This window comes from Bos indicus, chromosome 7, assembly GCF_029378745.1.
Source record: "Bos indicus isolate NIAB-ARS_2022 breed Sahiwal x Tharparkar chromosome 7, NIAB-ARS_B.indTharparkar_mat_pri_1.0, whole genome shotgun sequence".
Taxonomy (NCBI): Eukaryota; Metazoa; Chordata; class Mammalia; order Artiodactyla; family Bovidae; genus Bos; species Bos indicus.
Window position 1 is genome coordinate 28,796,293 of NC_091766.1, and position 17,214 is coordinate 28,813,506.

At 40.7% G+C, this 17,214-nt stretch overlaps 1 protein-coding gene across 5 annotated transcripts in view; it reads left to right on the top strand.

The window, feature by feature from the left end:
* Positions 1-951: 951 nt before the first annotated feature.
* The window catches only part of ZNF608 (zinc finger protein 608), a 115,571-nt gene continuing 99,308 nt past the window's right edge, over positions 952-17,214 (top strand). Inside the window, exons 1-2 of one of the 5 annotated variants that reach the window (XM_019964626.2) lie at positions 8,072-8,351; positions 11,723-12,820. In XM_019964626.2, the coding sequence (XP_019820185.2) occupies positions 11,909-12,820 (912 nt within the window). In that variant the 5' untranslated portion in view covers positions 8,072-8,351; positions 11,723-11,908. Of the gene's footprint in view, positions 973-8,071; positions 8,352-9,343; positions 10,720-11,143; positions 12,821-17,214 lie in introns of those variants that run through there. The other 4 variants (XM_019964627.2, XM_070793242.1, XM_019964629.2 and 1 more) reach the window with 4 other exon arrangements.

Consider the following 17,214-nt stretch of genomic DNA (forward strand, 5'->3'; position numbering starts at 1 on the left):
ATTTCTATTGAGTAAATTTCTATGTGGGATTGATTTTTTTCCTTCTTGATTGAAATATAGTTTATATAGAAAGTCATTAAGTATTCACATAGCACATGTTGAAAATATAAATAGAACATTACAGATTTTTAGTGTATATAGCCCAGCACGTGAGTTTGACCTAAAACAAACAAACAAAAACTGGAGTAAACAAATGGTAGGAAGCAAGTATAATCTGTTACTGCTTGTTTGTATACACAGCATTGTCATTTGAGACAATTTTACCCTATTTAGGTTAATGCCAAAAATGTTCCATAGCCAAGGAATAAACTGTGTTTCTGATAGCTCTTCCTCCTTGCAGATGTAGTAGCTTTTTTCTTTCACTTTTAATATAAAAATTTCCAAATATATATATATGTGTGTGTATTACATTAAGAATAATATTATGATCCCAATGTTTACATCACCAGTCTCAAAAATGACCAGTCTTATGTCATTTTTAACTTCACTCTGCTACCCATTGTAATTTTTCTTTTTAATGTTTAGAACATTTCAGTTGTGTAATAACAAGAAACCGATTTTCTTTTTTTTAATCCCGAGTTTTAGGTGCCATGACTTCTGCTTGGCACAGTCTTGGAAAAATGACACAATGACTTTTCTTTGATTGAAAAGAGGTTGAATCCATTATTCTTTCAGGAAGAGAAGTTGCCAGTCACCTGCTAATGTTTCTATTATATTCCACAAAATGGGTGGAACCGTTGTCCGGAACCATGTTTTGGTGGCAGTTGAGTGCAGTGGTTAAGCACTCAGATCCAGGCTAGGCTTCCTACATTAAATCTTGTTTCCACCAAGATTTAGCTTCGGTATTTGAAAAAGTTCCTTATCTTTTCTCTGTCTCAGTTTCCTCATCTGATGATTATGTCTCATGAGGCTGCTATGCAGATTAGATGAATCAATACCTATGAAGATTTTAAGAAGAATTTCTGGAACATGGTAGGTCACATGTATATTTCCCATTATTATTATTCACTATCATGAATTACAAACCTGTTTTAAATTTGAAAAAGTTGTGCATCCTTAAGACATTGTGGGTTTGGAGGGATAATGAGGCAAAATTTTAAACCTTTAAAAAATTATAGATAAGATGCCTTAATTATGAAGAAAAATACATTGTCTTTTTGCTCCTAAAAATATTTTTTAATAATTTTTTATGTATTTTATTTGATTTACTTATTTTTGTCTGTGCTGGGTCTTCATTGCTGCTCGGGCTTTTCTCTAGTTGCAGTAAGCAAGGGCTACTCTGTAGTTGGGGTGCAGGCTTCTCATTGCCGAGCATGGACTCCAAGCACGTGGGCTTCAGTAGCTGTCACACATGGACTCAGTAGTTGTGGAGCAGGGGCTTAGTTGTTCTACGGCATGTGAGATCTTCCCAGGTCAGGGATTGAACCTGTGTCTCCTGCATTGGCAGGCAGATTCTCTACCAATGAGCCACCAGGGAAGCCCCCTAAAAATGGTTTGATATGATTACTTTTCAGTATTAATTTAAAAGGGTTTTAATTTCATGTTTTAAATTTTAAAAACCTTAGAGAAAAAAATTTTAGTTGGGACAGATCATGTTTAAGATAAAAAAATTAAGGCATACATTAGAATGATTCGTCCTTTTAACTTGTGTGGGAATTCCTCTAAAATCCAAGGAAACACCATGAGAACCCAAGTAAACAGAAAACATTAAAATATGGTTAGAAGAAATGTCCCTGGCCATTAAATTCTATTCTTAGCAGATCCCCAGTATGGTCATTATGTTTTAAAAAAACACAAAGTTCTTCCCTGGATAATTTTAAGAATCTTGAAAAAAGACAGAAGGAAAGAAAAAAAAGGCGATTAAAATATTTTTGGAAGAACAGGGTCCACAGAGCAGGCTGGCATGCAGTGCACATTGAGCTGAAGAAACCTTAACATACTGGCCCAGGAATCAGCCAATCAGCAGGCTGAGAACCATATTTCCATAATGATGATTGGCTGGTGGACTGGAGGCTCAGCTGAGCTGAGGATGGGACAGAAATGCTCTGCTGAGAAAATAGCAAAACAACTTTCTGGCTTTCTGTTGTTTATTGCATATTCTCCAAATGATTGTAGTGATTCATCCTTTAGGAAAGCTTGTTTTGAAAACAAAAGAGGCACAGTTGTTCACAACAAAAGTGATACTCGGCAGCCAAGGAGCTGAGTATAATCATACTCTTATTTTTCTTTAAAATAAACCTAAGGCTCCTGATTTTTTTCTAACCAAGTATTAAGACTTCCTAGGTGATTCATATGGGTTCAATTTAAATTATAAATTAGACAGGGGCTATCATTTCTGATAGGCAATCATCCTTGCTTTATTAATCTGTCAGCTTTGTGAAATACGGACAAATACAATGTAGTTTGTAAAGTGTGGGAAAATCCCTAAGTTCTAGCTCCAAAAGGATATGAAACTCTCTCACAATTAAGGGAATTTTGCTACTCTTCAAAAAGAAGCTATATTAGGAAATCTTTTTCTTGTAGTCCTGTATGTATGAAAGCAAGTGATATTATACCTTTATCAATGCATTTGGTGTTACTCTCTCAAATGTTTACACATATGTAAAAATCCACTGTCATTAAATCATAAAGATTTTTGAAAACAACCAAAGCGGCGGTGGAGTGGGGGTCAGAAAAAGGGAAGCTAGGAGGAAAGATGGAGTAGAACATGGCTGTATCCTGCTGCCTTTTGGCCCTCTCCTGCTTGGTGGGTTTGTATTTTGTTGTAGTTGTTTTAGATTCAAATAGAGCAGTGACATTTCACCTCCATGTTTTTAAACTTGATTTTACAATCATTTTTTCCACAAACCATCTTTCTGGAAATGAGAATAATTCTATAATGCAGATTAAGCAGAAGCATTTTTCAGTCTCTCCCAGTGACCATTCCTTGGCTAGCTAACAGACCAGCCATTCAGAAGCAATTTTCTTCAGGCTGAAATTATGTGCTGACCGTAGCAGATCACTTCCCATAATAACCCTTCCCCCACCCAACGCTAAATACAATCTGTCTCCTACTCACTGTAATAACGTGCAAATGACTGTAATTTTGCAGACAAGAAACAGCCCAAAGTGAAACGTGTCTAAACAGAGGTCGATTTGAAAAATCAGGGTTATTACCTAAATCTGTAAAATACATATTGTAATAAAACCAGCAACAGCAATCTCCAATAAGTAGTTTAAAAAATGTAGCTTGTGTTTTGATCTTCTTTATGCACCCAGTCTCCACTGGCATAAAAGAAAAACCTTTTCCAGAAATGGTTTCATTACATGAGATGTAAATTGCCTTCCTTTGCTAACCGATCTGTAGACCTTACTTGGGCACCCGTTCAGATATAGTAGCACACACCACACCAGAAAGGCCAGCCAAACAGAGGTAAGATTTCAGATACTTAACACTGACCTACATCGCAGTTCTCTGAATGTGAGCAGTATACAAATGGTTTCCTTTAGAAGAATGTGCTGCTTTGCAATATTTTGCTGGGTTCCCCAGGACTCTGTGGCATTAAAGGGACAAGATTTGCTGCCTAATTCTTTTCAGGTTGAGAATTGGGAGAAGGAATGGGGAAATACCTACCCATATAGAGAGAAATTCCTCCTTTAACTTGACATTTCTTTACTGTTAAAATTCATTGTAGTTGTAAATCAGAGCATGGAAATTTTCCTTTATATCATTTCAGTTTGTTTAAACAGAACCATGGTATAAAGATTTTGGAAGGTAGACATTATTTTCCTTCCCTTGGAAGTAGAGTCCCTTTGTTTTATTCTAAAGAGCTTAAATTGAAGGTGAACTAATAGGACATAGAAATGACTTGAAAAGTTAACACAGCTGTGTTATACAGTGTATGTAAATGTCTGTATTCACCAAATGTCTATCAATACGTCCACGAGTCTCTCATGAGGAGTATCCCATGGCAATGTGAAAACCATCCATGTCTTTCTTCCTTCCATACTCCCATCCCCCATAGGGAAGGATGGGAAATACTTCTATGCCAGACCCTCTCTCTCCCCTAGACATTTGCTGCTTGGTACTTTCTCCTGGTCCAGTGGTGTTTCAGGATATTGCAAAAACACTAAATGTTTGATCAACAACAGTGCTCATCTCTTTTGGGGAATAGTTGTCTAGAGCTGGTTATTGTTGAAAATACAGAAACTTGAATTAGATTTAGGAAGCATGTGTGAAAAGACAGAGTTTTCTCTAAAAAAATCTTTCCTAGGCCCCTGATAACTCAGTTGGTAAAGAATCCACCTGCAATGCAGGGGACCCCAGTTCGATTCCTGGGTTGGGAAGATCCGCTGGAGAAGGGATAGGCTACCCACTCCAGTATTCTTGGGCTTCCTTTGTGGCTCAGCTGATAGAGAATCCGCATGCAATGCAGGACACCTTGGTTTGATCCCTGGGTTGGGAAGATGAAGGGAAAGGCTACCCACTCCAGTATTCTGGATTGGAGAATTCCATGGATTGTATAGGCCATGGGGTCGCAAAGGGTCGGATAGACTGAGTGACTTTCACTTTCCCTTTCAGGTAGGAAATTAGGATGTCACCCATATGTATAGTGAAGAATGCTTAGTGTTTGTGTGGGTGTCTCAATGAATCACATACTCCCTAGAAACCAGGTCGATTCCCCACAGCCTTGAGGCAGGTCTGTTCATATATAAGCCCAGACAGATAAGACTCTATCCCCATAATCTTCCTGGGCAGCCAGAGTTTCTCATTATGTCTAAATTAAGTTTCTTTTCTCATAATACAAGTCAATTTCCAGGTAGTGTTTTTTCTTTTTTCTTTTAAATAGCTTTGCTTTCTATCTTCCCCCCTTGGTCTGGAGTACCTTTGTAGTGTCGAGGTTAGCATAGATTGAGAAAAGTTAGACTCATATTTAGATTCCCTTCTAAATAAATAAAAATCCAAGGAATTATTTCTGATCCTTAGTGATATAGCATAAATCTGAGGAAATAGGCACCAAAGAAAGATCACTGTGTTTTCTTGTGTTCCTGCCTGAAGCCCCTGGCCTCCTCAGCATTGAGCTCTCTGTTCTTAAAAAGGAGGAAAAGTCTTTTGCCAGGATCTTCTGATCACCTAGGAATGGAAGTAGGAACTTTGCAGGGGCAGAGTTGGTGATGGGGGTTGCTGGAGATGGGATAGCACTCTTTAACTTCTCCTTTTACACTATCCTTCTGCTCTTCCCATGTCATCATTTCTCCTGGACTCCTTTCCAGACAGCTCCTCCCCTCTACCAGGCAGGCACTAAAATGTAAAATTACAAAGTGTACATGTTATACAACAGTGTACTGGTATTATTAAGTGTATGGCTATCAGTATACAAACTGGTGTGTTCCCTGTTATCTTGGTAAGAGATGAAGATAAAATTTTCTTTTCCAGAATATGGTAGAACTTCCCAATTTGTGTGAGGAGTAGTTCTTATTTTCTAAGCAGTAGTTAATTATCTTAGTTTCATTCATCAATTAGCTGATAGCCCTCTGATGTCTCTAGATTGGCCCCTTTGTCAAACAAAACAAAACAAACATGCACAAAGCCAGCAGAACAACTCTGGTTGATTCAAGCCTCTTGGCAGAACTTGGAGGGCAGGAGGTGGGGGTGGGGTGTGAATGGAGTGTGGAAATGTTGGAATGGAAGGAAAATGCTTGAATTTATCGAAAATGGTTTGGGTTAAATATGTGATTGAATTTGGCATGAGCCTTTATCTTTAACCAAGTGGGGTTTATTAGAGAGGATTTAAGAATTAGGGTTAGGTATTGTTTGAAGTTAGGGTTGGATCAGATCATTTGCGTATTAGGAAGCCTAAACTTTGGTTTTAGTTACACCAATTCTACACTGCAGACCCTGTGATTTGCTTTTACCAACCAAGTGTGTTGGAGGAGTGCTTCTACCCTTTTTGAACTTCATCAGGTCTTAATTCTGTGCCTTTTTGAGTCTTGTTGTTTTAAAAGCTAATTATTGATTTTTTCCAAGCTGATACAATATACAGGGTAGCCATGGACTTTTAAAGGCTGAAATGTAGATGATCCTTCAGGGATACAGGGATACTCAGGCACTTCCTGAGTGATCTGGTCCTTTGAGGAACCACTCTTCTAAAAGAAGAAAAGTTCAAAATCAGTATGTATGCTCTATTAGCAATGGGACACACACAAATTGTAAATCTGTCCATTCAAAAATATACGACAAATATCAAAGTTAAAATAGGGGGTAAGTGGGTATCAGATTATCTCATTTGCCCTACTCGTCAATGTATAGCTTTGCTTTGAAAGTAAATCTTTTTAGGCAGATCTAAGGACTATTATAGATTCATTCCTCTGGTTTATGTACCTCAGCAAGGGATGGAAACTGCTGTTTATTACTATTTGCAGCTTTGAATAAAGTTCATCTTGGGTAGTGAAACAACTAATTGGCATTTAAAAAGAATGAACTAAAGATATTAAAAGTTCAAACACGAGTCATAGACATTACCTAAAACATGTGACATATTTTTATTGATCCACAAGGTCATCACTGAATATTTACATCATAAGCAATCTTCTGCTAGCTCTAATTCACTTTATGTGTCCAGTTTGACTCAGTTAAGACACATTCTTAAATTGTAACTGTCATGCAGAAATTAAAAACCCAGTAGTGCTGGATCTTTAAAACTAGGATCATGATGCTTTCAATTAAATTTGAAAAGTCACCCTTGACTTTAAAATTTCCATATTACAGCTCCTAAAAGTTATAGAAAATAACAATGAAAAATTAAAACTAAAAGTGCTTTAAAAGCTTAATATATATAAATACATTCGTTTAAGTGTATTCACTGTTAGAGTACAATACTGAACTTGTTATTTCATATTAACCTCTTTTGTCCTGTGACCTCAGAGTTCCATTAACTTGGTTGTTGGCATTTGTCCTACAATACATTCTAAAATATTTTCGTGTTCTCAGTGAATCGCATGGTGTTGCCTTCTGAGGACTTTGACACCGGCTCTCCCCAAGAGGGGGTTAAATATTTGAAGTAAGGGGAACTCTGACAATCCCTCCGCTTAAAAATGGCACAGGGACTGTTTAAAGGGGTTAATCTTCCTAGTATATTTATCTCCCACAAATCGATTTTTTAAAAAAATGAGGCTGGCCCGAGGTGTTAATATGGTTGGCTGGGACCTTATTTATTTTTAATTTTTTTGGAGCTGCCTAGGACCAGGTGGGAAAGCTTTGTTACTATTCCAGGGAAGAACCATTCACGTAGTGGTGGTTAAATGGTTGCTAGCGTTCACACTTCATTGCTTGTGGACCAGAAGCCTGGGAACAAAAGGGTTACTTGTTTCCCCACCACCGCCTTCACCCCCAGATCGATTTTTCTTATTTAATCAGCGAGTAAAATGAGAGACTCAGGGAAAGAAAAAAAAAAAAAAAAAAAAAATTGGAAGAAGGGCAAAGTGGTGGGGGAGAGTTGAAAGCCAGAAGCTGCAATACAGAAAATCAGTCTTGGGAGTTCGCGCTGCCGAGTCCTCGCAACACGGAAGGGAAGCCAGCAAAACGCTCGCAATCATTTCCACACAGCCAGCCTCCCTTTTCTCCTCGCTAGGCGCTAGTGGCTCATTTGGCTTCCTTGTGCCACCGAGCGATCACATACATTATTTCCCCCAAGATAACACAATCAAACTTGTATTTACCGACATCCTCTCCTCGCAGCCTGTTTGAGATTTGTTTTAATAAATAAGTGTTTTATGTGAATGATGTAGTAATTGAAACGGGCGTACCATTTTTTTTTTTCTTCATCTTACTGCAGGAGGTTCCTCAACCCCAATCTGGTTGGAAAATAAAACGCTTTGTCTCCACAACCACCCCCCACCGCACCCCCACCCGTTCTCTGTGTGTGTTTTATACGTGTGTATATCTCAACCCCCTACAGTAGCCAAGAGAAAGCAGCTAACCAATGAGAGAGCCTAGTTTCATAAAAGCTGCTCTCTGATTGGCCCGATGAGAAAGGGCAATGGGAACAAAGAAAAGTCCCTTTCAGGTATAGAGGCTGAGAGCTCCTTTTGCTCCACTCCCCCTGTGTGTGTGTTGTGTTTCAGTCCTGATTTCAGTGTTGCAGAACAAGCTTGTGTGTGTGCACCAGGGGGATTTTTCTTTTCCTTTTTTTTTTCTTTTAATTTTTGCTTTTATAAAAAAAAAATACACAGGACAGTCTGTGACATTTGATGGTCCATCTTCTTTAATAATAAATTTGTTGAAGAGATTATAATTTCCAAAATAAAGCGGCTGCAACCAAACACATTCAATGCAGTTAGAAGGAAAAGGTCAACTCGATCCAATACAGACCGTAAGTACGGTTGCGTGGTGTGTCTCTCTATAGCACTTAGCGGGGACTTCATGCAGGGGAATGTGCGAGTTTTATGCATTGAAATGAGGAACTAGTTACAGGGTTTGGCTTTTGCATTGAGAACAACAACCCAAGAAGGGTGAATTTTATTCAGTGGAGGGTGAAGCATTTGTAACTTCTTCACACAAATTAAGCTTGACTGGGCACTCGGGGTAACTTAAGAGTAAATTACCTTTGGGGCGACCCAAGGAGAATAAAAGTGACACAGTTACAAATCCTGATGTGCAGTGTCCATTCTCTAGCGCACCTCACCTCTCCCTCTCCTGTCCTAGCTGGGCAGGACCCTCTTCAAAACCGAGCCAGGAAAATGGGGGCAAGGGCAGAACAAGCCGATTTCTGTCTCTTGTCACATCCAGTGCCCAATAATTTAATATTAAACAAGGGAATAGTCACCCACTACATGTAATGGTTATAATTACCATTTTCCACCTCCTTAAAAAAAGCAAGCTGCGAAAACACCATTAAGGGGGAAAAATGCCCCACCCAACCCAAACAAACCCACAAATAGTAACAATGGTGTGTTTATTACAGGACCTGGCTTGGAGCTAGTAAAATGTTTTTCTTTGTTTAAGACATGAGTGGGGGGGGGGGGGGTGGTCCCTAAAATCCAAGTAGCGTGGAGGTGCCCTACCCCCTCGACTAGTCTTCTGCATCCCTGGCCCCTTGGCAAAGCCGACAAATTGGAGATAAGTTGAGGAAAGGTTTATAAGGTGTTTCTTTAAAACATCTGCTTTGCTCTTGTGCTCATTACATTTCACTCCTTCCGAACTTCCGAGAGCCTAGATCTGCGAGAAATGTTTCACATTCATAACTTGTAGCTGCTCCCACTGCAAGGGCGGGGGTGGGGGGGGGGGGGAGGCTGCGGGGGGGGGGGGCGGCGAGTGTATGTAGGGGGAGGGGAGAGACCTTCAGGTTTTTTTTAAAGACCAGATCAGTATTTTCTTGATACGCTTGTCACCATTTTTGTTCTCACGACAACCAATTGAGCCCTTGATCCTCACGTGATGTGAAAGGCTTGCACTGTAACAAAATCGCTCCTTTCAGATGGTTGGTTGTTGCTAACTCGCCCATCCCCCTCTCCCAGCCCCGACATTTCCAGCAAAGCGACTCTCCACTTCCAATCCATCAACAATTCATTACTGCTTTTAGCTTCCAAACGCCAGCTAATTAAAAATACTAAGCCAAGCTCCGGGGCCATCTGACTAAACACAGGAGGTGGTGGGTGAGGGAGGAGGAGGAGAGAAAAATAAAAAGGAGACGCACCGTTTGCTGCGACTATAAATGGGAAAAACTGTCCTGAAAAAGGTCGCCTTAAAAAAATTTTTTTTTCACTCTAATTATCGAATTACCACATGACTGATTGGCTTGAGCGACAGCGGATTTTTCCCCCCACCTCGGGGACTATACTAGGAACTCGGTTCCTTTTTCTTAAAACAACATAAAACAGGAAAACATCACATCCTTTCAGGTTTCGAAGACTGAACCAATTTTAAACGCCGTTATTTTCCCCACCCTGCCGCCCGCCGCCCCCCGCCCCGAGCGAATGCTGTTCTAACTGGTTTATCAGCTCACTGAATCATCTGCTCCCCTCCCCCTCCACACCTTTCTTTTTCTCCTCTTGTTCAGCTTCTCATCCCACCCTTTCCTCCTCCTCTTCCTCCTTCCCCTCGGTCCCTTCTCTCTCCCCCACCCCTTCCCCCCTCCTTTCCTCTTAAGTTAGTTCAAGAAATCAAATCTGTCAGGACGGGCGGAAAAATGCCACTTCCCGACTAACAGGCGGAATCCAGCCCAGATTTTCAGTCCTTTCTTCTTATTCTTTCTTCCCTTTCACTAATTTATCCCGATGTTAGCACATTCTGTCTTGTACTAGCGGACGCCTGTAGGTTTGCTACATGGGATCATTACTTACTGATCACGGTGACTCTGAAGTCTGGAACTGAAGGCGGAATGAGAAGTTGGGAAAACTTTTTTCTCTAAGCGCTCTCTTTTTTAAAACTATTATTCTCGATGCTTGTTAAGAGGAAAAAAAACCCTTTGGTGCTTCTGTTGTGAATGTGAAACATTATCTTCCAGCTGTACAGTGACACATTTTTTTAAGGAGAAAAGGACTGATCCGTTTGCCAAAAGGGGGGGTGGGGAGGTGGAATAATGTTATCGAGTGATTATTCTGGCTGAGATGTGTTATTTGGTTCGTTCCTTCTTGATCATTTGGTGTTTAAGTAAAATGAGGCACAGGCTTGTTTGCCGAGTGGAGTGGGAAAGGCATTTTGATTTGCTGGCCTAATTAAAAAATGATAAAGGATTAAAGGTAAGCAATGTCTGTGTGTGTGTGTATGTATATTTATTTTTTTTCCTTGACAATCAACTGTTAAAAAGGGGCTGATCCCTTTAAAAACCGTTTTAACTGATCTTTGTCAAACACACACTCATTTGCGGTCATTGAGGCCACCTTGGCGCAGATCACTTAAAGTGTATGTCTTAATCAGTTTCCCGTACAGTCAGTAGCACCATATTTAACAGATTGAGCCAGTCTGTGACCTAGGAGTATGGTAGAATTGTTTAGATGTAATTTTTTTTCCTCAAAAGGCAGATATTTAGCCTTTTATTTAGCACTGTCTTTTTTTAAAATAGAGAAATGATCTTAAAGACGTGTGTGTATAAAATTGTATAAACTGTTGGGGAAGAGAGGATAGGAGATGGGGGCATATGTATGGGGTGTGGGGGGTTATTGGTTGTTTTTTTCTGTTCCTTACTGGGAACAAAAAACAGATTGCCCAGACAATTTGTAAAAAGAAGTAATAAAATTAGAAATGAGGAAAATTTAGCAACATCATTCTGAAACTAGCCTCAGAGAACTTCCAGGATCTGGTCTTTTAAATTGTAAGATCTAGGACATGCTTAAGGGTGTTTAAAACGTGTTCCTTCCTCTTGTCTGAGTGTTCAGCCTGTGTTTCTGGGATTGTTATCATGTGTATGTGCTAGGGGAAAAAAAAGCTAAACTCTTTTTTTCCTTAAACCTTTCTGGACTTCACTCAGATCCTTAAGATATTTTAATGCCTTTTAAAAGTGATTATCTTTGTGTCGTTGATAAAGGGCTTTTCTTTTTTAGCTACTGTAAGATGCTTACTGTCATGGGTATGTTTTTTGGGTTTGGTTATTTTTCTTTAAACCTGATATTGGACTGTGGAGACAATACATGAGCCACCTTCCTCACCATCCTTCCCTGTACCCCTTACTGACTCCCCAGTATTAATCGTTTTTTATTCTGGTAACACCCAGACAAGAAATATTCGACTTTTCCCCCTTCACAGGAAAAGGTGGACCTGGACTGAAGGGTGTAAAATCCCTGGACCCATTCCTGGGGCAGGAAAAAGAAGAGGAAGATTAGAAGACTTTTTTTTTTTTTTTAAGAGAAAGCCCAGCGGAGGTAAACGAATGTCCCCTCATCTCCAAAGGAAAGTTCATCGGATTTTTATTCTAGAGATCTCATCTTCAGGATGTCAGTGAACATTTCTACGGCAGGAAAAGGTGTGGATCCAAATACGGTTGATACTTATGACAGTGGCGATGATTGGGAAATCGGGGTTGGAAATTTAATAATTGATTTGGACGCTGATTTGGAGAAGGACAGACAGAAATTTGAAATGAATAATTCCACCAACACTACTAGCAGCGGCAACTCTAAGGATTGTGGAGGTCTGGCCTCCAGTGGGGCCGGCGCTCCCGCAGCCTTAGCTGATGGCCTAAAATTTGCTTCTGTTCAGCCCTCTGCTCCCCAGGGGAATTCGCACAAAGAGACCAGCAAATCAAAAGTGAAAAGGAGTAAAACTTCTAAGGATGCTAATAAATCTCTGCCTTCTGCTGCCTTGTATGGGATTCCCGAGATCAGCGGCACTGGCAAGAGGCAGGAAGTCCAAGGGCGCCCTGGAGAGGCAACTGGCATGAATTCAGCGCTGGGTCAAAGTGTGAGCGGCGGCGGCGGCGGCGGCGGCAACCCGAACAGCAATAGTACCAGCACCGGCACCACCGCTGCTACCGCGGGGGCAGCCTCCTGCGGGAAAAGCAAAGAGGAGAAGCCAGGTAAAAGCCAGAGCAGCCGAGGAGCCAAGCGGGATAAGGATGCGGGGAAATCCAGGAAGGACAAGCACGACCTGCTTCAGGGCCACCAGAATGGCAGTGGCAGCCAGGCCCCTTCCGGGGGGCACCTCTATGGCTTTGGGGCCAAGAGCAATGGAGGTGGCGCGAGCCCCTTCCACTGCGGGGGCACTGGGAGTGGCAGCGTCACGGCTGCTGGGGAAGTTAGCAAAAGTGCCCCGGATTCAGGGCTCATGGGAAACTCTATGTTGGTAAAGAAGGAAGAGGAGGAGGAGGAGAGCCACAGGCGAATCAAGAAACTGAAAACTGAGAAGGTAGGATAAAGTCGCCTTCTTAGATCTCCTACTTTTCTCTTTGTGTGCATTTGTGTGGGAGTCGGGGGTGGGGGGGTGTGTGCCTCTATGTGCCTTGCACTTCTTCGTGCTTTCTGGTTCGTTGTGAGATTTCTCTTCTGTGCATCTTTTCTGTAAACGTTTGGTCTAGGGTAGCTTACTTGGGTGCAGTGTTTAGCTCTTGCTTCTGCTGCTACTGCTGCTTCTGGTGCTAGTGTTTGGGTCCTCAGGTGGGAGGGTCTGAGTGCTCTAAGTACCTTTTGCCTTACCCAAGGGCTCTTGGCCAGTCAGCCAGTTGCAATGTGCTTTTAATAGAAAACCTGCTCCTGGACCCATGTACCTCTTGTCCTGGTTTCTCCCCTAAGGAGAACTGTCTTCTGTTTTAATGTGCATGTCCTAGTATTTTTGGTAATGTGTCCTTAGGTGCAGGGTTCACGTTCCCTCCCCATAGAAGTATGTCTAGGATTTTAACTTACACTCCACCCTCCACACATTTTTCTCATGATGTTCTCCAAAATAATCCTGTTAAAGGATATCATCCTGTTATTGTTCTTCAATGAAACCTTGGTATCCTAGGGTCACTGGTTTCATAACTGTGTAGCAAGAATGGAATGGTTTTGGTGGCTGCCAGGGCTCTTTCCTTGTTCCCTTGCCCAGTTCTTAGCTAGAGATTTAAAGAGTGTTATCGCTTGGGTTTCTAGCTTGACCAGGGAGCTGAAAGGTTGGTAAGAAAAGTGAAATAGACTTGGTGGATTGGCGTGCTGAAATGTGAAAACAGAGCCGAAAGATACTCTAAATATGTGTTGCATCTGAGCAGTGGGAGGGTTGATGCAGGTAATTTGGACCCTTCTACCCATCTTTTGTCATTGTCTGAAAGTCTGGTGAGATACTGCCTTTGAAAAATTGCCCCCACTGTTGTGCTGCTTAGTGCTGGAGGCCTAGGACTTAATGCGCTGGCAATTACTGTGCATTAAGTAATGTCCCAGAGCTGAAGGCACTCAGTCCACTGAACAGGTTGAGAGTGAGCTGGGGGAGAAGTGCTGACTCTATAAAGTTAACTCTTAATACTGTAGATTGTGCCTTGTGGAAGCAGAATGCACATCATGTGGTTTGTGGCATGATTGTTTGGATATATATGCTTATTCAATAATTTAATTTTTGCTATTTCTCATATCAGAAATGTGAAATGTTTTAGGGTGACAATTTCTGTGTCCAATTACTCACCGCTGTCTGTTTAAATCTTTTTGTTTTCCTCTGTTAAAGATTTAAATGGGAGTACAGGAATGAAGTTTTGGTTTTAAAATTTAAGAAGTTGATGAAGGTACATTAAGGTGTAGATGATGCCAAAATAAAAAAAAAACCTTCTGCATGCCTGCTTCTTTAATCCATAAGCCCTTGGTCAGACAGCATTTTGAACTGATGAATTTAAATACATTTTTTTAAAAATCCAGGTTTTGTTTCTTATGCTGAAATGTAGAGTTTCTCACAATTTCTACTAAAGGGCATTCTGAAATCTTATTAGTACAGTAGTGCATTTACTTTTGTTGCCAATAGTCTTCAAATTGCAGTTCTAATCTGCTCTAACTATCTAGATGAATTGCCCTAATCCAGTGCTCACAATGGCTGTGGTTAAGGAGTCAGAGCCATTTGATTGGATTCACTGCTGCCTGGAATGTGGGAGGTACTGCCCTTTTGCATTCCCCTTAGCCTTTTAATCTTCCAGCCAAATGTTCACATTCAACAATTTTGTTTAGCTGGCAATCGGGACATTTCAGTATCTCAAAGGCTGCTGTCATGGCAACTGAGATTAGAGCATGGTGTTGGTTCTCCAGTTTTTTGTGTTCTTTTCACTTTCCAGTCACAGAGGAAACTGGATGAAAAATGAAAGAATTAAATTATTCATATACATGCAACTCATCTTCAGTCAGAGCAGTATAAATGTGATAATATGAATGGCCTAAATGAAGAGCAAACAAGTCATGGCAGGTCTGGGGTGGAGGAGGGGAGCAAGCATAGTGTATTTCCATTCATACCACTGCCAGCCACAGCTGCTGGTGTGGGCACAGCGACCCTTCAGGGGTGGCGCTCAGGGCCTTGAATCCTGTAGTGGTGGCCCAGGGTCTGGAAGCTTGTTCAGCTTTCCTGTCTACCTCCACCCCACCCCAGGAGGACTCTTCTTAAGAATGTTTCCTCCTTGGCACACAGGAATGGCACTGCCTTGTACAGATGCCTCCCAGGGAAGTAACTCCAGTGCCACTAACTCTTGGTTGTGTAAAACTTGACTTCAGTTTAGAAAATAATGTCTAATGATGGGAGGAGACCTCTTGAGGGAAAGATTTAGTAGGACAAGCTTTACCTGACCAGATAATTCGGACACTGAGGCATCCTTTGAGAAAGGCTTTTTGACGTTTTTGTACAATGGTTTAATTTCAAAGCCTTGTTTGATTGTCTGGGTTGTGAAGAGTAAGTGTCTCAAAAGTGAAGATGATTAATTTTCAGCAGTCGGATGTGGCTCATGAAGGGGCCAAATGTGAAAACCAGAGGGGGGTGCAGTGTGGTGTCTGTGCTTTTTTTTTTTTCCTCCCTGGTTGGATGGTTCACAGGAGATTCATAAGACTTGCTGTCACTGGTTAATTTTCACAGCATGCTTAAATGTCTATTTTTGGTCTGTTTATTCTGTCTCTTCACTACAGAAAGTCATGTAAAACATGATAAATTGGACCTTATGAAACCTAATTAAATCAATGAGCATTCTACTCCTTTATGTGGAAACCACAAGTATGTTGTAAAAGTCGCCACTCCCTTAATACGTGAACAAAATCAAAACATGCCATAATTCTAAGATGTTTGAGCTGTATTTCTATAGCCCATTTTGTGGTTAAGCCACCAGTGACGTGTCTGAATAAGTAGATTTGACAGGTTGGCTTTTGGTTGTTAAAACCTGCTTCTCCACCTGCCCCCTCCTTTTCTTTTGAAGCATAATAGCCTGCATTGAGGCTCTTCTGCATGTGTCCTCCTTAACTGTCTTATAGTTTTGACTTATCAGACACAGGCAATCAGCTGGGCTAAAGTTCAGTATGGTATATGGGTTTATTTGATCACTGAGAAGTTAAAAAATACATAGATGAGTTCTTAAAAACAGCTGAGACTTCAGATACACATTAAAAGCACAGGGAATCTTATGTTTGGGTCTGGGGTTCTAACTATTCAGTGCACATTTATTTAGCAAAGAGAATGGTTTTAGTAATATTGTGCTGCTTTCATTAAGCTGGTCCTTAACAGCCTACATGTGGTATCTACAAATGGACCTGTCTATAAAGGATATCATTCATTTTCTTCTCTTGTAGAAGCCTTTTTACACTTCACTAGGGAATTCTGGCACGTTGTCTAAGTGAGCGTGAGTAGTTGAAGAACATATTTTGATTAATGAGTTTTGTGAATGATAGGGTTCCCCCCAAATACAGTGCCCCCTACAAATTCTAGTTAGAGAGCACAGTTTATCTACTGTGAAATAAAAGGGCAGAAAGGTCACTTGCTATAATTAAAGAACAAAGTCCATTGTTGTTGGACAGCAAACTGTTTGGAAAGCTACATAAGGGACTTAGCTGTTAAAAAGGTTGGTAACTAAGGGCAGCTCCCAATCAGCATTGATTCAGCTCCTTTCTTTTTATTGGCTTCTTCACAGGGTGACAGGGCTTTTGAGATGGGCTGCCCTTTCCCCAAGGAAGTCTTCTGTGAGAACCCATGGAAGCTTGGAATATTTGCATGGCCAGGCACATCACTGGGTTCTGAGCATAGTATCTGAAATCTGCTGGGTTTGCTGGAGAGATGTAAAAAAAAGAAAACTCAACAACTGATTGTGCTAAAAGAGATAAATAATGTTTACCAACTTTTAATAACTTTGCAAATAGTCTGTAAAAAGAAGGGGAGGGTGGGCTAGAGGGATTGATTGTCAAAATGTCATGAGGTTAAGAATGCTCTTCAAGTAAAATTGCTTGGCTGCAAGATGGTTTTAATTAGAGTGTTATAAAGACTTATTTTTCCTAAGCAGCATTTTATAGTTAGTAAATGAAATGTATGCCGAAAGTGCTAAGCAGAAATCTCCCTAACCACAGAGGTGTTCAATAACCAGATTCAAACAACATGGAAAGAACCATCTGTTCTTCATTTTCAGCATGAAAAACATGGGTTGAATGGCTGAGATTTGCTCCAATTTTGACTGTGCCTGTGTGTGCCTGTTTTTTTTTTTTTTTTAATTTAAAAAAAGTTCACCTGGTACTTCATAGAAACTCAGAATTGCAGTAATATGAGCAACACTGTGAAAACATATGTTCCTACATTTATTTTAACCAGTTCCACTTTTATTTAAAAGATTT